This window comes from Drosophila biarmipes, chromosome 2L (genome assembly GCF_025231255.1).
Source record: "Drosophila biarmipes strain raj3 chromosome 2L, RU_DBia_V1.1, whole genome shotgun sequence".
In the NCBI taxonomy this organism is placed as follows: Eukaryota; Metazoa; Arthropoda; class Insecta; order Diptera; family Drosophilidae; genus Drosophila; species Drosophila biarmipes.
In genome coordinates this window covers 24,847,067-24,871,923 of record NC_066612.1, presented here as the reverse complement: position 1 = coordinate 24,871,923, position 24,857 = coordinate 24,847,067, and the positions used below count along the sequence as shown (strand labels likewise).

The following is a 24,857-nucleotide window of genomic DNA, read 5'->3' as shown; positions in this document are numbered from 1 at the left end:
ACCACGGCGCAATTGGAACTTAATAATAATGAGTTCATTGGAGTCGGGAAGATAAATAAATAAGGTCCCCTTCTAATGTCGCGGATGCCTCTCCATCTTCTCCGTGCCGTTTGGCGTTACCGAAAAGAAAGGAAATATAGCCAGGAAGTTAGCTGCGGATCAGGGTGAGTTAAAGAGATCGGAATATTCGGGGTCTAGAGAGTGACGTTAGCCGTATTCGGCTGGCTACTGGCCGTCCACATGAGGTCTTGCGCGGCCGGCGTTTGTTTGAGCGACATCTACGGAAGTCATCCCTTATTCGGAGTCTTTCAAGCTGCCGGAAAGATTGGGTCGAGAAACAGAGGAAAATCTTCGCTCTTCCCAGCAACAGCGTTTGCCTTTGGGCGACGCATAAATTCACTGCGTTTTTTTTTTTTGCTTGGTTCTTAGTTTGAGCATGAGCGAGAGAGCAGTCGCTTGATCGCGCTCGGATAAATCGGAAATCATATAGTGGATGGAGGCGAAGTAGTATAAAGTCATGGAAGGAGATAGTTTTTTTACAGTTTTTTTTTTAGGTGCATTTCGGTCGTGGAATTTTTAAATGGTTTTATGTTTTGGTTCGCATTGTTTTGTATTATCTATAAATTTCCCGCAGATAGCAGCGAACTTCTCGGCGAAAGCGCTTTCATCAATGGATGTTCCTGCAAGCGGTGAGTGTCTAAATTTTTGCATTTAAATGATGATAAGAAAACTCAGGGCGGCGTAAAGAAAAGAAGAGAAAAATTTGAATCCCAGCACCTAAATGCCCTGCAATCAGGCAGATCGAGATTTCAAAATCTCTCCTTTTGACTTTTTGACGATTGTTTTATTTTGATTCAACGAGTATTCCTTGCATTTTTAATTATGTCAGGTTGCAATTTAAATTGTATTTCCGCCACAGTAAAAGGATAACTATCGCCCCGTTTTGTAGTGATTTTAATTGTAGTTTAAAGTTTCGTGATTGCATTTCAAACTAAATCTATCTCATTTAATCGTACCCATATTTTAAGATAGCTGGTAATAAAACCTTTATAATGAACTGAATTAACAGTCTGTTGCCGCAGCTAGAATGATTCCGCGATAGGGTAGCTTGCGTTCGAAGGGGTCGTTCGGACTCATGGAAAGGAATGACCAATGGTTGGGGTGGTATTAAGGTAGCTCGGGAACATCTAGTGAGGTCAGTTTGAGAGTCAGCCAGAGTACATGGGGAATTTTTTGACTTTCTTTTTGATTAGATATTAGATTTCGTTTACCATTATTAATAGGCACTTCATGGAGTCAAGCATTTACACCCACTTCCACAGCCGACAAGCAGCCAGCCGAGTATACCGGCGTGCGCTTGAATTCCATGGTACCACCGCAGCCTATTTGAATGTGGCGACCAGAGCTTGTAAATAACTGTCGACGGTTTTTTTTCTTGAGCTCTCGTTGCGAGCACAACCGAAAAAGTTCATACTCTCTCGCTCTCGCTCTGAGCAAGAGACTTTTGCTGTCTTCAATTCTGTTTTCTGTTGAGCGCTTTTCGTTGAGCCCTTTTTATTTCGTTCGTTTAATGAGCAGTGCGTGAAGAGCGGAACGAGAAACGCTCGCACAAAGAGAGTCAGCAAAAGACCGATTGACCGAAAAACTCAATGCAAACGGTCTTCCCATTTACATTCATTGTTGTTGCAATTGTTATGTTTCGTCTGCAAAATGAACGCAAAAAAGTTTCAGACAATGTTGTTTTTAGTTTTTTTTTTATTTTTATATATATTATATTAATAATTTTTGTAACATTTTTTATATTTATGTGTTAAGCTTTACAACTAGTAAGGAGTTTAGTTTTTTTGCACTAATCGAACTTCTTCGTTCACTTAATATAAAATGTAGGGCTGAAAATGCCCGTTCGGCGGAGACTTGCGTTGCAGGTGTAGCCAGCATAACCTGCGCTAGTGCACCTATATGCGGCATCCTAAGTTTCAAATCATTAAAAAAATCCAATATATTGGAATTTAATGGCAAGCGACCAAATTTTACGTCGAAGTTTTCGATGTCAGCATAAATTTTGGCAGGTTTCGTAGAAACTGGATCTTCTTTGTTTTCTGAAACTGTCTTAAAATCGTACAAAAATGCCGACAACAGCGACTTCTCTTCAGATGAGAATGCGGTTGATAGAATTGACGAGACAGTGGAAGCAAACATTTCTTCATGCACAGGAGTCTCGAGCGCTGGAACATTTCGTGTGTGTGCCTTAAATAATAAAGCGATAATAAGTATGAAATGTATTTTGGATTTTAGTTTACTAGAAGTATTAGTTTTTGACGAAGACAATTTTAATTAGATTCTCAAACCTACAACATAAACAAAACAAGACCCACATTTCAAACATTTTACGACATACAGCTTACTTCTTTCAACTCATATAAACGAAAAGCAGTTTTTTTTAATTAGCCTTTGCTAGGGATTTTTGATTGTTCGACAACATACAATTTACACGAAGATCTATGTAAAATCGCTGCCAACAATGCATCATTTTCTAATAATTTTGTTTCTCTTAATTTTATCTGTGCCGATAGTTTTTTTAAAATTAAATTGTAGCTAGTATCGCATTTCAATTTTAGTTCCATCCATACTACGAAGAACTCACTATAAACTAAATCTTTGTTTTGTAGCTTTAGGGTTACCTGGTATGTGTCACTGAAAGCGTCAATGTACGTCTCGATCCAATCCCAATCGGCCTCTATACAAATATTTGGTTGCGTTGCCAGGAAATCCTTTAAGTCCAATAATTTCTTTAGCATTAAATACGTCGTATTCAACCTTGTAGCAACTTCGAGCGATGGTATGTTTTTTTCATTCTCAACTAAGACATAGATTTTATAAATATGAAGTATTTATAATATATATATGTATATATATAATTATATATTTATTTATTTATTTTTCCCGATTTATCCCGATTGGAATATACATTTTTATATATGTACTTCTATAACTTATAACTTACCTATATGTTTCTGTGCGCAGCGATTTGCATAATGTGCGACAGGCACTTATTTTATCGGCGATCTCCTTTGTTTTGTTTACATCAAATACTCAAGTTGCAGAGTGTTTGCTGCACATGTCACAAGGTGTATATTAGCCAGTTCAATAGAACCCAATTCTTTCAGAAGATTCTCGCTTTCTATGTCTTCTTCAAAAAGGGATTCCTCTGTCGCATCATTTAATACCTGGACGGCTTTTATCATGTTTCGTCCATTATCAGACGTAATGCTGTGTACGAGAATATGAAATTAAAAAAAATCACATTTTTTTACATACAAAATTTTATGGAATTTAATTTTTACCTGTAAATCTGATCAAGCCATAATCATCTAAGATTTGTAGAATTTTGATTTTTATATATATTCCAGTGTGAGATTCCCCGAGATCAATCATGCCCAAGGTCTTCACAACAATCTCGGTTTTAGGCTTTATTCATTCTGCTGGCAACGTCGATTTTCAGCGACACCAGCTTTCCTTTCGCAAGTGCCCTTATATTTTCTTTTACAAACTGTTCTTTGGTTGACACAAAATTCATAATATTTCTAGACGTAACAGGGTTCATGCCAAGGGCATTATATATTGGATACATTATCTCGTTGAACCCTTCACTGTCTAGAAATTTGAATGGTTTTCCGTTTGTGGTTACAATTTTGATCAAAGAAGAAACAATTGCTCGTTCACTCGTTTGATACGATATTTTTCGTTTTTCTTCGCATTCTTTTAACTTTGTAGATCCAGAATTATTTCACTCATTGAAAATGTCCATATGCTTCATTGTTAAGTGGCGTCTTAAATTTGTGGTTATTGGTTATTGTGTTAAGTTTGGTTCCGCAAACATTACAAATTGATTTCTTTTCTTCCAAATTGAATTTAAAAAATTGGTGCACATTTTTTTAGTGTCTCGTCCCTTCCCACACTTAAACAACGCAAATTAACACACTCAATTTACGATCGCAATAATCGATTTGCTTGCCTATGCGTGTAAATGTATACCAATACATACGCATAAGACATTTTGCTTCACTGAAAACGATAAAACAGTCTTGTAACAACCGAAACAAAACAGAATAGAAAAAATCGGTTTTGCTCTGAGCGCGAGCGAGCACATTCAAGAACCTATGAAACGGTCGCTCTCTGAGTCTTTTCGTAAAGAGTCAGAAAGAGACACCTATTTGCAGACAACGAGAAACGGTCGACAGTTATTTACAAGCTCTGGTGGCGACCCGTTAGAGATTTACCTGGATTTTTGTTTTATTAATTAAAAAACAATTGTTTGCAAGTTTCGGTCTAACTCCTTCATCTAAACGCAAGTGAGAAAGACAAACTGTGTTTATACGACGCCGAATTCGCGCTATCATTTCCCGCTTTCAGCCGATTCGTGTGTGTATAAACGCCATTTCGTGAATTCGGCAACACACGAAAGTTAATTATGATTTCAGCCTGAAAGCGTGAATTTGTGGTGCTCAACTAACTTAACGCTATGCAGACCAGGTGGCAAAGCTGTGCATAAAAGTGAAAATTAAAACGCCAATTCGGAAAACAAAGGGAATAATTAGGAAAAAGCAATGGAATCGAAAAGATCTTTTTGGTCAGACGCCGAAATTACGGAGCTGATTGGCCTGGTGAAGGAGGACAACAGATTGGGCAAGCTCGATGGCAAAACGAAACGCAACAATCCGATCTACAAGGGCCTCGCAGAGTCGATGAAGGCTAAAAACATGAACAAGACCGGAGATAAAAAAAAACCAAGCTGAGAATGCTAAAAAAAAACGTATTTTGATGGGAAGCGCAGTAATGCAGTCAGTGGGTCTGCAAGGAAAACGTGCGCCCACTTCGACGAGCTTGAGGACATGAATGGCACTCGCCCTGTGACTCAGGCTGTAGGGGTGGACACCTCAGAGGAGGCATTTGTGGCCATCGACGTTTTCGATGACATAGCCAATGAGGTGTTCAACGAAGCAGAGGAGATAGAGGAAACCAATGCACTTGAACTCCTGGTGGAGACATCTATGCCTAGGAGCCGCCAAACTTCTAGTAAGCATATTAATTCTCATTAAGGGTAACACGATGGTAATGTTTAATGATTTCACTTGTTTTTCAGACAAGGCAAACGCCGTGCAGATGATTCAGAAGATATCAGACGACAACAACGAGGTCTTGGACAGGCTGGAGGTGTAGAACCAGGAGTTCCTCGAGGCTCAACGCGAAATAGATTCCACCTTTGTGCAGAGCTTGCGCGAGGTTCTGGCGGAGGATCGGGCCGAGACCCAGAGATTCATGCGTGAATTCTTTAACTCCAATTAAAGCTGAAATACATTAAAAACAAACTTATAGTGGATTATTATTATTATTCATTAATTTTGAACTGCTTCTCAAAGGAAAGTAAGAAACAATGTATTCCTTAAGGTGTACCCTATGATCGGATGGATCGCATTCTGGAGATTCCAATATTTGGTTGCTCTGCCATTCTGTAAGGTTTTAGAAGCCACGTTGGCAAAGGGGTATGCAGGATCTCCTAGGATAATAAAGGGAATTTTTTTATTGTCCACCAGTTTTATAAATTCCTGAATAATTCGGCTATGGCTCTTGAAAATTCCTGACTCTTTAAAGACCGTCGTGAACACTTCCCGGAAATTTCATGCTGACTCCAAACCTAAAAATATATAATGTTTAGAAAAACAACCAGTATCTAGATATGTACATACTTACAAGTAATTGTTGTCAACTACAGCTTGCATGACCATCGATGTCCATCCCTTTCTATTTACTAAATCCATGTTTCCAATCTTTGGAGCCTTAACAGGAATGTGTGTTCCTGAATAATTCATATATAGCGTTTATAATTTGAAATTAATATTCTAGAAGGCATTTTACCGTCAATAGCTCCAGTCACGTTAGGAATGTGACACATTTTTTCAAATGCACCTGCATTTTGAATGCATTCATCCAGTATTGGGAATAAAATTAATGCCCTCGTAAGATTCAATATCGCTTTAACAACAATATGAAAGTACTTGTGAACTGTACTTTTATGTACTCCAAATACATCTCCAATCACTCGATACTCGGCACAGGTCGCAGATTTGTATACGGCGATCGCCAATTGGAACAGAAACGGTTAGAAACATACTTTTAACAATTTTAATTTTATGGATTTTGCACTAGTGCCCAAAAAGCATTGCTTCTTGGCCTGCTCTTAAATTTTCGCACTCTAGGTGTCCTCAGGCTCAGTCTGCATCAGCATCCTGTGACTTCTGGCTACCAAAAACCGCCTTGCTTTTAATAAAGCCATCGACCTTCTGTGCCTCCACACAGTATTAATTTTCAGTGTTAATTTTCCGCTTCTTATTTGCCGATTGTAAATGAATAATTTAAGTTTATCCATTGCGTTTAATAGGTTTACATTTTGTAAAAGTGTGACCAGACTTTAATACCAAATTTTACACGTCTGGCATCTCTACTGAAAGCAAATCACGAAATGATATGTGTTGTATAAACAGGGGTTATTTCTATATCGTGCTTTTATGAAATCGTGATTCATATCGTATAATCATAGTAACAGAAAAACAACAACAACGGGCTTGTTCTGTTTTATTGGCATGTCCCGTTTGTCTATGCATGTTCCGTTGCACATGAAAACAGGGTATTTATGGACATGTTTTTTTATGCCAATCAAAAATTCACTTATTTACGATAAACTACTAAACTAAAAAGAAAACAAATATATTAAATTGCCACACAAATTATGTAAATTATTTGTATTTACATTTACTAAAAATGTTGCATTATTTAAATTGCAAGGGTGTACAAAAGCTAGTCACTTTAATTGCTCGTCCTCTTTGCCTTCACCCGAATTTTGAAAATCGTGAGAAAGAGCGCGAAAAAAAAAATTTTTTCTGCGACTCTTATTTGGCTCTGCCCGAGTCGCTGGTTGCGCTGCCGACGTCGCAGTTAACTTTGTGCTGATTAAGCGCTTAAGCTGAATTGTGGAATAGGCTCATCCAAAACATGTATAGAGAATATATTCGCCGCTGGAGTTAGATCAACATCGAGTACTGCTATCTTCGGATTTTGAGCGCTTAATCAGTGGCTAATTTTTTGAGTACATATTAATTGCTTTTTAAGGCACCCTTTTATGCGTGTCTTTAAGCGGAAGAAAAAGCTCAGGTTGAGCGTTTAGCAGATACATAAATATAAAATATATTTTGGTTATATTTCATTGTTTTGATTTTATTTTCTATTTAATTTACAAGCGCGCTCTTTTTGGGTTCCCGGTGCTATTGGAGCACCTCCTTTATCATCTGGAGTCTGCGTAGCATTCCGCTTCGAGCAAGTCAGGTTTCTCATTCACCACATTTTCCGGAGGCTCCGATGGCTCCACCTAAGCGACTGCATCTAGAATTGGAAAAAAATTAGGTTTGAATTAGTTTAGGAATTTGTATTTGTTTTCTGTCTCCTGATTATTTAATTTTGTAGTTAAAAATAATTAAGAAAACAGGGAAAAGCGCTATAGTCGAAATATCAGATACTCCTTACTCAGCTTAAGGGAGCAAAAGGGATGTGGAGATATATAAGGAGCAAGCCGATAGTTTAGGTCGCCACCTACCGGCTATTTTAGTAGATGTTATGTGGCGGCAGACAGATTAAAGCGCTTAAGCCGTTTGTGGGCGTTAGAGTGGGCGTGTCACTTTTTTTTAGTTCAGCCGATAGGTATGAGACAAACACCTTTTATGTCAACTGTAGCCGCTACAGATTTTCGCGGATTGTGTTCGTTAGAATGGGCGTGGCACTCCGCTGAAACAAAACTTGCGATGCGCAGGGTTCCCAGAAATCTGCATGGCAAGTCAGACTGTTCTAGTTCTTATAGTTTCCGAGATCTCAGCGTTCATACGGACAGATTTCTTCTGATTTCTTCTGCGCTCTTTGGATGGTCCTCACAAATCAGGTTAGCGTCTATAAGGAAATCATTTACATGTTCTCAATTCGACTGCACTATAATTTCTATCGTGTCCATAAAAATACGTACGGATACGTTGAGCAGGGTAATTAATAGTAATTATGATCATGCAAGGCCGACATCTAAACTAAATGTTGAAAAATTTTCTTCAATAATATGCGCTGACTGGCAACCTGCTAGGGACTTGTCAACAATAAATTCATACAGAAAATAATGGCCTTAAAATGTACTTTCAAAATATTTCCGGCATGAGAACTAAAACGCAATCTGTCTTTATAAATACTTCTAACAGTGATTATGACAAAATGGGACGCTATCATATCAGAGCAAAAACTCGGGATGCCGCAACACGAATTTTTTATCACCTAATTGATATGGCAGCCACCAACGCCTATATTTTACACAGACGTATTCAAACAGAAAACGAAAGCCAAGACAAAATACTCGTACTCTCAGACTTTCGCGAAACACTAGCCGCAGGGCTGGTGACATATAAAAAGAAAAACTTACCTTGTCGTCCAATCAATACCAAAAATGCATCTTCAACGCGATCGGCAAACCAGTCTCCATCCTCTCAGTCAGGACGATCAAGAAATTCCCCTTTCATGCAGTCTCCACTCTCTCATCAACCTTTCACTGATCTCAAACGTGGTCAAAAATCAAAACATCCAATATCGGACTTGCGGTTTGACCAGCTAAACCATTTGCCATTGCAAGCACAAACAAACGCAATGCATATGCACAAAATGCAATCTGCACTTATGCTGCACAGCGAACAAAAACTTTTGTAAAATATCATAAGAAAAAATAAAAAAAACCTTCATTACTTGAAAATGTTGTTTTTTTCACTCAAAGCCCCAAGCGTGCCTTCAGGCCCGCTTAACTTTCTTCACACCTTACAAGTGAACCGAAGATTCTACGTTATTTGTAAGCATATATTTGAGCTTAGAAGCATTCATTCACTTTAAAAAAAATTATTTTATTTTACTTATTTATTTGGATAATCGACGTTATCAAGTTGAAGTAGATGGTGCATTATCCTATCCATAATAACCGGGGAATCATCCTGATTACCATCTCATACAAGGTCCTATCGAACGTAATATGTGAACGACTGAAGCCGTATACAAGCACACAGATCGGACCTTATCAGTGCGGCTTCAGACCTGGTAAGTCCACCATAGACCAGATCTTCACATCCTGTAAAAAACCCGCGAGAACAACATTAACACACACCATCTCTTTGTCGATTATAAAGCTGCATTCGATAGCCCGACGAGGGAACGCCTATATGCCACCATGTCTGAGTTCGGTATTCCTGCAAAGCTAATACGTCTTTGCAGAATGACATTGAGCAGTACCATCAGCTCTGTCAAGGTAGGAACGAACCTCTCCGACCCTTTTAATACCGTTCCAGGTTTTAGACAAGGCGACCCCCTGTCGTGCGACCTCTTCATTTTCGTGATGAAAGGGGTTCTGCGGAAAGCCGGTGTACATCGATTTGGCACTCTTTTTTATAAAAGCTCCTTGCGTATTCCGATGATATTGACATCATTGGCCGCAGCAAGCAAGATGTCACTGCTCCATTTTCGGCTATCGAAAAAGAGTCGGCAAAAGTGGGTTTGGCGGTAAACGAGGGCAAGACGAAGTATATGCAGTCGACAAGCAGGGAGGCGCGGCGCCTAGACTCCCTTGTGGTAGCGGACAGCTATACCTTCCAAGTGGTCAAGGAGTTCACGTACCTTGGCACTGCCATTAACACCGAAAATTACGTCAGCCTGGAGATCAAGCGAAAAATCACACTTGCCAATAGGTGCTACTTTGGCCAGAGTAAGCAAATGTGCAAAAGAGACCTCTCTCGCCGAACAAATTTAACACTCTACAAGACACTCATCCTACCCTTGCTACTATATGGCGCAGAAGCATGGGTAATATCACAGACGCATGAAGCAGCGAAAAGTTCGGCAGTCGTCAGTCCACACTGCCCTACAAGCTTAGCTGTCTCTTGATCGCAATGCCATCGGGCTGTGTTTCGGCCACATTCCCTCCCCTTCACACATTCGTGTGCCAATGGATCGTCGCGGGCGCGCAATACTATCCCCTATTTTCAAGGTTGTCCGTCGAAAGTTATGTTATTGTTTTTGACCTACTTCACTTCTTCTTTTTACCAGCGCAGAGACGGAAATTTAACAGGTGAGGTGCGCACATCAGCAAAAAAAACCGATTATTCACGGCTACAAACGTCGAGGCTTATTTTGGTTAAAATTAATTCTTTGTCATTGCCCAAAAATATGTTTATGTCTAGACTAGAGAAACCAATGACTTTGGGAACTGTTGATTTTATGGACGCCCTTTGACTTCTATTACAATGAATGAGTGGTGAAAATTCTATATAATTTCTCTAATCATCTACTTTTACGTTTAACTGTTGATCATTATCTAAGATTCTTTCTAAAACTAGAGTTGATATATGCCAGAGGAGATCAGAACAAATTCCATATTGGATAAATTAACTAGAAGTTCCCACCTGTTTCGCTATTTCCCTTATCTGAGAAGTTACTGGCCGGTTGTTGCACTTTGCCACCTGCCGGAGCACAGTTACCAGTAGGTCGATCGTGGTCGTGTTCTGGCCACCCAACACCCGCAATATGCCGATTTGCAATTTCTTCTGCTTTTACTAGCCTAAGTTTGGCTAGTCACTAAACCCCTCCCTCCGGCTCAAGATTCATTTTTTTGTTTCTACATGTTAATTTTCTTTACACTTAAGGCGTACGTAACAGGCTCGAAGTGATCGATGCGGAACGCATGCAAAAGGAATCTCCGTACGACCATTGTCTTCGTTTTCGTTGTTTCTTTTCAGTTTTCTTTTTCTCAGGCGCCCATTGACGTGTGGCTTCGACCCACGCCTCCTACCCAGCCTTAGATGAGCTAGTCGGGCTTATTATATAATCTGTGTATCATGGCAGTGTATTATTAGATAAGATACTATTGCATTGGTTGCTGAAAAATAAAAGCTTTCCAGCCTCACACGGAAACTTACATGTATACATATTTATACCCGTAAACGGAGAAAGAAAAATAGGAGGAAAGCTAAAAAACATTCGGAGATAGTTAGGTGCCTTCACTACAGTTTTCTTATGACCGGGGGCTACTCAGCTGCATTTATTTTTTTTTTTCAAGTATGGTTTTTTTTTTTTGGTTTTTGTTTATTTTTCAAGTTTTCTTATTATGAACAGTGTATCCGGGTCCTTCTACGGATTTCTGTTGCTTGCGTGTTGGCTTGGTCTTGGGTGAGGGCCTGGCATATTTGTATCCAGCATTGCTGGATATTCTCCTCCTCAAGCTGTAAACTCCGCCTCAAGCCGTTCATCCACTCGATCAGGAGTACCAGATACGACGCTACGTTCTCACACCACACATGTAGCTTGAGGAGCCGGCAGGCTGCGCAAATAGCTTTCTGGAGGGTTGTTTGAGGGTGCATCGTATCTGGTAACATTTCGGTCACTGGTTGGGGTTTTCATAGCAGCGGCAGGCTTCGTTGATGACGTGTTTTAATCATCATGTGATCGGGAGTTCCTGCTCTTTTATGCAATCCTGCAGTTCTGGGCTTATCATTTTGTTTGTGTCGTCGGATTACGCGACATACAGGTCTTTGGCATGAAATACTCCTACACTTTTTCCGGCTGCATCGCTGAGCTCATTAAGCGCTTTGCCCTTGCGTTGAAGTACAACTCAACGAATTCGGTTTGAGCCAAGCTTGGCATTATATCCGACAGCTTTATTATTCTGCTTATAGTTTTTCCTGTAGACAACATATCCTAGGGAAAATTCTACTACCTTGCTGCGGGTGCTATATGCCCTTTTCGCGCGTTCATGAGTTCGGTTGAGTCCCTCGGTCACTTTTTGGCTTATCTGGGAGTCTCCTGCCGGTATACCACTTAGCTTCCGTAAAACCGGATAGGCTGTTCCATGAGTAACCATACGCGTAAGAATTCTTGCATTGAAACTACGGGGTTTCTATAGGCTTCTTTGGTATACTAAAGGTCTGCAAAAATACAAAAACCTTAGGAACAACTCCTACAAAAAATATTCCAAAACACTTAACCCAGCAGATGGTGAAATATATTGGCAGCACAAACGTGACTTTGAGTTTTTTAATAAATTTCTATATAACGAATACATTTGTGAAGTTGATCATACATTCAACCTTGTCATACGAGGTTGGTGACTGTTTTTTTTCGAACATGAAACCTTCCGTTGTTTGGTATGACCAGGAAACTTTAAATTCAATTCCAGAAATTTTCAATTGAAAGGTTGCACATAACATATGATGACACTTCTGAAGCAATTAGTTATTTTGATGATTCCCCAAGGCTAGACTTTGATGTAGTTTTTGTATTCTTCCTTAAGAATTGTGTTGCCAGCCATTACCTACCCTGCAAATTATGTTATCTTCCTCTTTGTCTCAATGTAGATCCCCTGGTAGATGAACAATTTTATGAGTTATGCAGGTCCATAAGGGAGGAAGTAAATTTGATATATTGAAATATAGACCAATTGTAAAATTAGTAACCTAGCTAAATTGTTTGAAAAAATCATTTTCAAAATATTATCTTTATTAATATATATGGATATATGGATATTGTAACTATAGAATAGTCGAGATAGAGTCGTACTCAAGAGCAAAACGTGTACAGAGCGCTTTATGTTACCATTGGAAATATAATATTATATTCAACCGCATTATCCTTAATAAAACCTATACCGCTCGATAAAGCCAACCCTTTTCATTTAAGATTTTGTATAAAAATAGTACAAAGCATTGTTCTACGATTTTTAAGTGTAGGTAAATTAAGCAATTTTAATCTACACTGGTAGGAAGGTACGTTTTGATCCCAGTTCAAACTAACATTTTTTTTGTACCGACTCAATACGGTCGAAGTGCACTTGATATTGTGGACTCCAAACCGACGAACAATATTCCAAAATAAGACGGACAAGGGAAGTAAAAAATAATTTTGTCGTATAATTGTGATCAAATTCTTTTGACCAACGCTTTATAAACCCGAGAACACTAATGGCTTTGTTAACGGTGGACATAATGTGGCAGTCAAATTTAAGTTTAGGGTCCAGAAGAACACCTAAATCGTTAACAGAATATATACGGTCAAGTGGCCTACTTTTAAGAAAGTAACTGATAAACGTAGGAGTACCCCTATAAAAAGCCATAACGTTGCATTTACGGTAGTTCAAATTTAAAAGGTTGTACTCTCACCATCCATGAAAACAATTAATATCTGACTGTAAGTTAAATCCCGACGCTATATCATTATATGTTATACAAAGCTTAACATCATCAGCATACATTAGACCACGAGAATATGTTATGATTGAGGGAAGATCGTTAATAAACAAAGTAAACAGCAAAGAGCACAAATGACTACCCTGAGGCACTCCAGATGTTACCTAGATCAATTTTGAAACAGCATTCTTGAATATAACCATCTACGTCATACCATTCAAGTAACATGAAATCAAAGATAATAGATTACGAGGAAACCCAAGCTGATCTAATTTAAATAAAAGAAGAGAGTAGTTAACGGAGTCAAAGGTCTTACTAAAATCTGTATATACAATGTCAGTCTGCATTTTTTTTAAGCCATTTATTAGATGTCAATTCAAGAAAATTGGTGGTGGTCGATCTTCGCTTAACAAAACCATGCTGACACGTTGATAGAAGCGAGGAACATAAATGTTGCAAATGAGAAGGGATAATGCGTTCAAATGCTTTAGGAATTGCCGACAATTTAGAAATACCTCCATAATTTGGGCATCCGCCTTCACACCTTTTTTATCCTTTTTATTAAAAAGTTTAAGAATCGGTTTGCAAATGGCTAACGCACAAAACTTAAGCACACATCCAGTAAGTCCATCTGGACCGAGAGAACAAGTAGGCGTTGTTGTTGGTAAATCTCTTAAGAGAGAGCCTTCGGTGATCACAGGGGAAAAAATACAATTTGCCCTATTTAAGGAACCAAGCTGTGGAACTATAAGTAGTTAGGAAAAACTCCTCCTACCCAGCCTTAGATGAGGTAGTCGGGCTGATTATATAATCTGTGTATCATAGCAGTGTTTTATTACATAAGATACTATTGCATTGGTTGCTGAAAAATAAAGTCTTTCCAGCCTCACACGGAAACTTACATGTATACATATTTATACCTGTAAACGGAGAAAGAAAAATAGGAGGAAAGCTAAAAAACATTCGGAGATAGTTAGGTGCCTTCACCACAGTTTTCTTATGACCGGGGGCTACTCAGCTGGATTGTTTTTTTAATTTTACAAGTATGGGTTTTTTGTTTGGTTTTTGTTTATTTTTCTAGTTTTCTTAATACTAACAGTGTATCCGGGTCCTTCGCCGGATTTCTGTTGTTTGCGTGTTGGCTTGGTCTTGGGTGATGGCCTGGCATATTTGTATCCAGCATTGCTTGATACCCTCCTCCTCAAGCTATAAGCTCCGCCTCAAGCCGTTCATCCACTCGATCAGGAGTGCCAGATAAGACGCTTCGTTCTCACACCACACCTGTAGCTTGAGGAGCCGGCATGCGGCGCAAATAGCGTTCTGGAGGGTTGTCTGAGGGTGCATCGTATCTGGTAACATTTCGGTGACTGGTTGGGGTTTGCATAGCAGCGACAGGCTTCGTTGATGACGTGTTCTACTCATCATGTGATCGGGAGTTCCTACTCTTTTGTGCAATCCTGCAGTTCTGGGCTTATCATTTTGTATGTGTCGTCGGATTACGCGACATACAGGTCTTTGGCATGAAATACTCCTACACTTTTTCCGGCTGCATCTCTGAGCTCATTAAGCACTTTGCCCTTGCGTTGAAGTACAACTCAACGAATTCGGTTTGAGCCAAGCTTGGCATTATATCCGACAGCTTTATTATTCTGCTTATAGTTTTTCCTGTAGACAACATATCCTAGGGAAAATTCTACTACCTTGCTGCGGGTGCTATATGCCCTTTCCGGGCGTTCGTGAGTTCGGTTGAGTCCCTAGGTCACTTTTTGGCTTATCTGAGTGTCTCCTGCCGGTATACCACCTAGCTTCCGTAAAACCGGATAGGCTGTTCCATGAGTAACCATACGCGTACGAATTCTTGCATTGAAACTAATTATAAAACTTTTTCTTTCAACTATTACAAATACGGGGTTTCTATAGGCTTCTTTGGTATACTAAAGGTCTGCAATAATTGTAAAATTAGTAACCTAGCTAAATTGTTTAAAAAAATCATTTTCAATATATTATCTTTATTAATATATATGGATATATGGATATTTTAACTATAGAATAGTCGAGATAGAGTCGTACTCAAGAGCAGAACGTGTACAGTACGCTTTATGTTACCATTGGAAATATAATATTATATTCAACCTCATTATCCTTAATAAAACCTATACCGCTCGATAAAGCCAACCCTTTTCATTTAAGATTTTGTATAAAAATAGTACAAAGCATTGTTCTACGATTTACAAGTGTAGGTAAATTAAGCAATTTTAATCTACACTGGTAGGAAGGTACGTTTTGATCCCAGTTCAAACTAACATTTTTTTTGTACCGACTCAATACGGTCGAAGTGCACTTGATATTGTGGACTCCAAACCGACGAACAATATTCCAAAATAAGACGGACAAGGGAAGTAAAAAATAATTTTGTCGTATAATTGTGATCAAATTCTTTTGACCAACGCTTTATAAACCCGAGAACACTAATGGCTTTGTTAACGGTGGACATAATGTGGCAGTCAAATTTAAGTTTAGGGTCCAGAAGAACACCTAAATCGTTAACAGAATATATACGGTCAAGTGGCCTACTTTTAAGAAAGTAACTGATAAACGTAGGAGTACCCCTATAAAAAGCCATAACGTTGCATTTACGGTAGTTCAAATTTAAAAGGTTGTACTCTCACCATCCATGAAAACAATTAATATCTGACTGTAAGTTAAATCCCGACGCTATATCATTATATGTTATACAAAGCTTAACATCATCAGCATACATTAGACCACGAGAATATGTTATGATTGAGGGAAGATCGTTAATAAACAAAGTAAACAGCAAAGAGCACAAATGACTACCCTGAGGCACTCCAGATGTCACCTAGATCAATTTTGAAACAGCATTCTTGAATATAACCATCTACGTCATACCATTCAAGTAACATGAAATCAAAGATAATAGATTACGAGGAAACCCAAGCTGATCTAATTTAAATAAAAGAAGAGAGTGGTTAACGGAGTCAAAGGTCTTACTAAAATCTGTATATACAATGTCAGTCTGCATTTTTTTTTAAGCCATTTATTAGATGTCAATTCAAGAAAATTGGTGGTGGTCGATCTTCGCTTAACAAAACCATGCTGACACGTTGATAGAAGCGAGGAACATAAATGTTGCAAATGAGAAGGGATAATGCGTTCAAATGCTTTAGGAATTGCTGACAATTTAGAAATACCTCCATAATTTGGGCATCCGCCTTCACACCTTTTTTATCCTTTTTATTAAAAAGTTTAAGAATCGGTTTGCAAATGGCTAACGCACAAAACTTAAGCACACATCCAGTAAGTCCATCTGGACCGAGAGAACAAGTAGGCGTTGTTGTTGGTTTTTATTGTTTTATTACATAAGATACTATTGCATTGGTTGCTGAAAAATAAAGTCTTTCCAGCCTCACACGGAAACTTACATGTATACATATTTATACCTGTAAACGGAGAAAGAAAAATAGGAGGAAAGCTAAAAAACATTCGGAGATAGTTAGATGCCTTCACCACAGTTTTCTTATGACCGGGGGCTACTCAGCTGGATTTTTTTTTTAATTTTACAAGTATGGGTTTTTTGTTTGGTTTTTGTTTATTTTTCTAGTTTTCTTAATATTAACAGTGTATCCGGGTCCTTCGCCGGATTTCTGTTGTTTGCATGTTGGCTTGGTCTTGGGTGATGGCCTGGCATATTTGTATCCAGCATTGCTTGATACCCTCCTCCTCAAGCTATAAGCTCCGCCTCAAGCCGTTCATCCACTCGATCAGGAGTGCCAGATAAGACGCTTCGTTCTCACACCACACCTGTAGCTTGAGGAGCCGGCATGCGGCGCAAATAGCGTTCTGGAGGGTTGTCTGAGGGTGCATCGTATCTGGTAACATTTCGGTGACTGGTTGGGGTTTGCATAGCAGCGGCAGGCTTCGTTGATGACGTGTTCTACTCATCATGTGATCGGGAGTTCCAACTCTTTTGTGCAATCCTGCAGTTCTGGGCTTATCATTTTGTATGTGTCGTCGGATTACGCGACATACAGGTCTTTGGCATGAAATACTCCTGCACTTTTTCCGGCTGCATCTCTGAGCTCATTAAGCACTTTGCCCTTGCGTTGAAGTACAACTCAACGAATTCGGTTTGAGCCAAGCTTGGCATTATATCCGACAGCTTTATTATTCTGCTTATAGTTTTTCCTGTAGGCAACATATCCTAGGGAAAATTCTACTACCTTGCTGCGGGTGCTATATGCCCTTTCCGGGCGTTCGTGAGTTCGGTTGAGTCCCTAGGTCACTTTTTGGCTTATCTGAGTGTCTCCTGCCGGTATACCACCTAGCTTCCGTAAAACCGGATAGGCTGTTCCATGAGTAACCATACGCGTACGAATTCTTGCATTGAAACTAATTATAAAACTTTTCCTTTCAACTATTACAAATACGGGGTTTCTATAGGCTTCTTTGGTATACTAAAGGTCTGCAATAATTGTAAAATTAGTAACCTAGCTAAATTGTTTAAAAAAATCATTTTCAATATATTATCTTTATTAATATATATGGATATATGGATATTTTAACTATAGAATAGTCGAGATAGAGTCGTACTCAAGAGCAGAACGTGTACAGTACGCTTTATGTTACCATTGGAAATATAATATTATATTCAACCTCATTATACTTAATAAAACCTATACCGCTCGATAAAGCCAACCCTTTTCATTTAAGATGTTGTATAAAAAGCCTTGTATACCAAGCGTTGTTCTACGATTTACAAGTGTAGGTAAATTAAGCAATTTTAATCTACACTGGTAGGAAGGTACGTTTTGATCCCAGTTCAAACTAACATTTTTTTTGAATCGACTCAATACGGTCGACGTGCACTTGATATTGTGGACTCCAAACCGACGAACAATATTCCAAAATAGGACGGACAAGGGAAGTAAAAAATAATTTGGTCGTATAAGGGTGATCAAATTCTTTTGAAAAACGCTTTATAAACCCGAGAACACTAATGGCTTTGTTAACGGTGGACATAATGTGGCAGTCAAATTTAAGTTTAGGGTCCAGAAGAACACCTAAATCGTTAACAGAATATATACGGTCAAGTGGCGTACTTTTAAGAAAGTAACTGATAAACGTAGGAGTACCCCTATAAAAAGCCATAACGTTGCATTTAAGGTAGTTCAAATTTAAAAGGTTGTACTCTCACCATCCATGAAAACAATTAATATCTGACTGTAAGTTAAATCCCGACGCTATATCATTATATGTTAAACAAAGCTTAACATCATCAGCATACATTAGACCACGAGAATATGTTATGATTGAGGGAAGATCGTTAATAAACAAAGTAAACAGCAAAGAGCACAAATGACTACCCTGAGGCACTCCAGATGTCACCTAGATCAATTTTGAAACAGCATTCTTGAATATAACCCTCTACGTCATACCATTCAAGTAACATGAAATCCAAGATAATAGATTACGAGGAAACCCAAGCTGAACTTATTTAAATAAAAGAAGAGAGTGGTTAACGGAGTCAAAGGGCTTACTAAAAACTGTATATACAATGTCAGTCTGCATTTTTTTTAAGCCATTTATTAGATGTCAATTCAAGAAGATTGGTGGTGGTCGATCTTCGCTTAACAAAACCATGCTGACACGTTGATATAAACGAGGAACATAAATGTTGCAAATGAGAAGGGATAATGCGTTCAAATGCTTTAGGAATTGCCGACAATTTAGAAATACCTCTATAATTTTGGGCATCCGCCTTCGCACCTTTTTATATCCTTTTTATTAAAAAGTTTAAGAATCGGTTTGCAAATGGTTAATGCACAAAACTTAAGCACACATCCACGAAGTCCATCTGGACCGGGAGAACAAGTAGACACAAGATCTAATTTTTTACTTAAGGAATTGTTTATAAAACTTAACGATAATTCTAAAAGGCCATCTACAAAACATGGGCAGATGAAGGCATAGCGACAATTGAGTCTGTAGGAGGAGACCAAGAAATATAAGATAGATAGATAGGGTCTTATATCGAACCTTTATGCTTGGTCAATCTTCGACGAGCAACTTGGCTGTTTTCTTTCAATCACTGTGTACATGCATTTGAGGATCATAACTTACACAGATTTTGACAAAGAGTTTGACAATGTTCGTCGCTCTGCCCTTTACTTTCCAAACTTGGCTTTTACTCCTCATTTCTTGACTGGATAGCACCGTATTTGGATAATCGACATTATCAAGTTGAAGTAGATGGTGCCTTATCCCATCCATAATAGGCGACATCTGTACTATCTCAGGGTAACTCACTTGGCCCTCTACTTTTTAATATTTTAATAAATGACAATTGTGCCTGTTTCGATTTTTCTAACTTTCTTCTTTATGTGGATGATCTGAAGATTTATAGGACTGTCAGTATCATAAATGGTTCGATATTTCTTCAATCTGACCTAGAGAGTATCTGTATGTGGGTTTCCAAGAAAATTCGTTCGTTTGCTATGCAAAACGTACTATAACCATTCCAACCTCTTATCACATCAATAACCACCCTCTCTCTGTTTTGAATGAAATATTTGATCTGTGGATATTATTTAATGAAAACTTTTGTTTTAACGAACACTTGAATTTCTCATTACCAAAAGCATATACAATGGTAGGCCATGTTAAGCGAAACACGTTCTTATTCAATGATCCGTTATCTAGACTGTCGCTTACTCTGATTTTGTCCGTTCTAGGGTTGAATATGCATTCTATGTTTTCCTCGCGAAGTGTTCAGATCAATGGGTTTGAGAGGTTGCGAAAAAAGTTTTTGAAGTTTGCATTGCAATCCTTGCTTTTTAACGAAACTGCGCCACCCGAAGCTGGTCAGTGTTCCCTGCCTAATTCTTTTTCCTTGAAGGATCGCCGTACAATTGCTGGCCTTATCTATCTGAATGATCTGCTTGTAGGAAATATTGATTGTCCTTGCCTTATGGGATACTTTAATTTTAATAGAGGAATATCCGTATCTTAGTTCTCTTCATCGACCGTGCTGTTAGGACAAACTATGCATGCAATGAGCCATTAACAAGGGCTCTGAGAATATTAAATTCCATGCCTTAAGGAATATTTTTAATACATTTCCGATAATAGATTAAAGTTCATTAGTTGTAGCGGGATAAGGATTTATCCATCGGCAATAATAAATAAATACAACAAAAAAATAAAAAAAACATATTTACCAGTTCTGAAAACTGCCTGAGCATTAAGCGTCTTTTGTGCGTATCGAAACTCCATTGACGGTCGCGGAAATTTTAGATAATGGTAAAATATTTTGAAGTACTATTTACGCCTTTCAAGCAAGATTTTTCTAAATACCAAAAGTACTTGGGCCGAGGGAGAAGCGTCCGATGTTCAGGCACCATTTTTGCCGGCATAAGCTACGTCGTATTCGGGTCGTGGGATCTTGCTAAGTCCTCTCCTCTCCAACATAACGAGAATAAATATTTAAAGTGCCCGGAAAAATAATATTAGTGCGTAAAGTTTGTCAATCGTCAGTCCACACTGCCCCATAAGCTTAGCTGTCGCTTGATCGCAACGTGATCGGGCTGTGATTCGGCCATATTCCCTCCCCTTCACACGTTCGTGTGCCAATGGATAGTCGCGGGCCGCGCAACACTATCCCCTATTGTAAAGGTTGTCCGTCGTAAGTAATATAATTGTCGCTCAGAGGGCTCTTGCAATTGTACATACAACTACGAGGCTGATACTCGCCGATGAAATATTAAATTTAAATATTATATATGAATAAAAGTAAAAAAAGAAAACGTATAAATAGGATTAAAGAACTAAGGGCTATATAAAAATAGTTATTTTGGGTAAGATTAATTCTTTGTCTTAACTAGGAAAATATGTTCTTGCCTAGACGAGAGAAAACAGTGACTGTAGGAACTGTTGATATTATGGTCGCCTTTTGAGTTCTATTACATTGAATGAGTGGTGAAAATTCTAGACGGAAGGTCTCAATATATAACTTCTCTAAATCATCTACAGCTATGGGTAGGGATGTTTTAGATAGTAAATATTGAACTCTTACGTTAAACTGTGGATCATTATCTAAGGTTCTTTCTAATACTTGAGCTGTAATCATATTGCACGGATATATACATATACATATAGATTTATTCATAAAAGTAAAAACTTCGTTCCGACACACTAACCCCTCTTTTCAATCCTGTCCGATGATATCTCAACGCTCCGGATCCTATTTGATGGCGGTTAACAAAAACATAACACGAGAATTACGTTACACAAAAAAATAGCACTATAGCTGTATAGACATGTATGTATGTATGCATCGTACGGGAGTTTTTCAGCGGCACACGTCAGTATCAATGCTTGAGCTTGTCAGTGCAGCTCCAATTTTTTGTATGAGTTATCGGTTCTACTTCACTTGCATTGAAAAATGCATGCACTTGCTGTTTTATTGCTATTGTTAATAGCGATTCAATTTTGTTTGTAATTATTTGCCACCTATTTCCCTTTTATTGGTTGATTGTCTTTTTTTTAAGCACTTTTGCCTCGACTGCTTTTTCTTTCTTAGGCTCTGATGTAGGTCACTACTTTTTCCAGGGCGTGAAACTATAATCAGGAGTAGTCCAACTACGAGCTTCATGGTCTTGTTCACATCCTGAACATCATCCTTGTGGTCAACGATCTTCACGGTGTTAATGACATTGGTGGGGTGGGTGATACTTCTTACCTAGGTGTTCCCACCTTGGGATAATATGCCGATTTGCAATTTCTTCTGCTTTTACTAGCCTGAATCTGGCTAGTCACATGCACCCCTCCCTCCGTCTCAAGATTTATTGTTTGTTTCTACATGTTAATCTTCTTTACATGGAGGGCGTACGTAACAGGCTTGAAGTGATCGATGCGGAACGCATGCAATGACTTCGCAAAAGGAATCTCTTCTTTTTCTGTTTTCTTTTTCTCAGGCGCCCATTGACGTGTGGCTTCGACCCACGCCTCCTACCCAGCCTTAGATGAGTTAGTCGGGCTTATTATATAATCTGTGTATCATAGCAGTGTATTATTACATAAGATACTATTGCATTGGTTGCTGAAAAATAAAAGCTTTCCAGCCTCACACGGAAACTTACATGTATACATTTACACCCGTAAACGGAGAAAGAAAAATAGGAGGAAAGCTAAAAAACATTCGGAGATAGTTAGGTGCCTTCACCACAGTTTTCTTATGACCGGGGGCTACTCAGCTGGATTGTTTTTTTAATTTTACAAGTATGGGTTTTTTTGTTTGATTTTTGTTTATTTTTCTAGTTTTCTTAATATTAACAGTGTATCCGGGTCATTCGCCGGATTTCTGTTGTTTGCGTGTTGGCTTGGTCTTGGGTGATGGCCTGGCATATTTGTATCCAGCATTGCTTGATACCCTCCTCCTCAAGCTATAAGCTCCGCCTCAAGCCGTTCATCCACTCGATCAGGAGTGCCAGATAAGACGCTTCGTTCTCACACCACACCTGTAGCTTGAGGAGCCGGCATGCGGCGCAAATAGCGTTCTGGAGGGTTGTCTGAGGGTGCATTGTATCTGGTAACATTTCGGTCACTGGTTGGGGTTTGCATAGCAGCGGCAGGCTTCGTTGATGACGTGTTCTACTCATCATGTGATCGGGAGTTCCTACTCTTTTGTGCAATCCTGCAGTTCTGGGCTTATCATTTTGTATGTGTCGTCGGATTACGCGACATACAGGTCTTTGGCATGAAATACTCCTACACTTTTTCCGGCTGCATCGCTGAGCTCATTAAGCACTTTGCCCTTGCGTTGAAGTACAACTCAACGAATTCGGTTTGAGCCAAGCTTGGCATTATATCCGACAGCTTTATTATTCTGCTTATAGTTTTTCCTGTAGACAACATATCCTAGGGAAAATTCTACTTCCTTGCTGCGGGTGCTATATGCCCTTTCCGGGCGTTCGTGAGTTCGGTTGAGTCCCTGGGTCACTTTTTGGCTTATCTGAGTGTCTCCTGCCGGTATACCACCTAGCTTCCGTAAAACCGGAACTGTTCCATGAGTAACCATACGCGTACGAATTCTTGCATTGAAACTAATTATAAAACTTTTCCTTTCAACTATTACAAATACGGGGTTTCTATAGGCTTCTTTGGTATACTAAAGGTCCGCAATAATTGTAAAATTAGTAACCTAGCTAAATTGTTTAAAAAAATCATTTTCAATATATTATCTTTATTAATATATATGGATATATGGATATTTTAACTATAGAATAGTCGAGATAGAGTCGTACTCAATAGCAGAACGTGTACAGTACGCTTTATGTTACCATTGGAAATATAATATTATATTCAACCTCATTATCCTTAATAAAACCTATACCGCTCGATAAAGCCAACCCTTTTCATTTAAGTTTTTGTATAAAAATAGTACCAAGCATTGTTCTACGATTTACAAGTGTAGGTAAATTAAGCAATTTTATTCTACACTGGTAGGAAGGTACGTTTTGATCCCAGTTCAAACTAACATTTTTTTTGTACCGACTCAATAGCAACAATATTCCAAAATAAGACGGACAAGGGAAGTAAGAAATAATTTTGTCGTATAATTGTGATCAAATTCTTTTGACCAACGCTTTATAAACCCGAGAACACTCATGGCTTTGTTAACGGTGGACATAATGTGGCAGTCAAATTTAAGTTTAGGGTCCAGAAGAACACCTAAATCGTTAACAGAATATATACGGTCAAGTGGCGTACTTTTAAGAAAGTAACTGATAATCGTAGTAGTACCCCTATAAAAAGCCATAACGTTGCATTTAAGGTAGTTCAAATTTAAAAGGTTGTACTCTCACCATCCATGAAAACAATTAATATCTGACTGTAAGTTAAATCCCGATGCTATATCATTATATGATAAACAAAGCTTAACATCATCAGCATACATTAGTACACGAGAATGTGTTATGATTGAGGGAAGATCGTTAATAAACAAAGTAAACAGCAAAGGGCCAAAATGACTACCCTGAGGCACTCCAGATGTCACCTAGATCAATTTTGAAACAGCATTCTTGAATATAGCTCTCTAAGTCCTACCATTCAAGTAACATGAAATCCAAGATTATAGATTACCAGGAAACCAAAGCTGATCTAATTTAAATAAAAGAAGAGAGTGGTTAACGGAGTCAAAGATCTTACTAAAATCTGTATATACAATGTCAGTCTGCATTTTTTTTAAGCCATTTAATAGATGTCAATTCAAAAAGATTGGTGGTGGTCGATCTTCGCTTAACAAAACCATGCTGACACGTTGATATAAGCGTGTAACATAAATGTTGCAAATGAGAAGGGATAATGCGTTCAAATGCTTTAGGAATTGCCGACAATCTATAATTTTGGGCATCCGCCTTCGCACCTTTTATATCCTTTTTATTAAAAAGTTTAAGAATCGGTTTGCAAATGGTTAACGCACAAAACTTAAGCACACATCCACGAAGTCCATCTGGACCGGGAGAACAAGTAGACACA

General features: G+C 38.5%; 1 protein-coding gene and 1 long non-coding RNA gene across 51 annotated transcripts in view; one reads left to right on the top strand and one right to left on the bottom strand.

Moving 5' to 3' along the window:
• The first annotated feature begins 497 nt into the window (after positions 1-497).
• Positions 498-24,857, top strand: part of LOC127010712 (uncharacterized) — a 93,139-nt gene continuing 68,779 nt past the window's right edge. For all 50 annotated transcript variants that reach the window (XM_050885280.1, XM_050885279.1, XM_050885246.1 and 47 more), the window contains exons 1-2: positions 498-554; positions 635-689. In XM_050885280.1, coding sequence (XP_050741237.1) covers positions 518-554; positions 635-689 — 92 coding nt within the window. In that variant the 5' untranslated portion in view covers positions 498-517. The remainder of the gene's footprint in view (positions 555-634; positions 690-24,857) is intronic.
• On the bottom strand, positions 1,799-3,996 carry LOC122818787 (uncharacterized). The gene is made up of 4 exons (XR_006368270.2): positions 3,345-3,996; positions 3,005-3,270; positions 2,682-2,860; positions 1,799-2,247 (listed from the first exon to the last, which is right to left on the bottom strand). It is a non-coding gene; the product is annotated as an uncharacterized LOC122818787 (long non-coding RNA).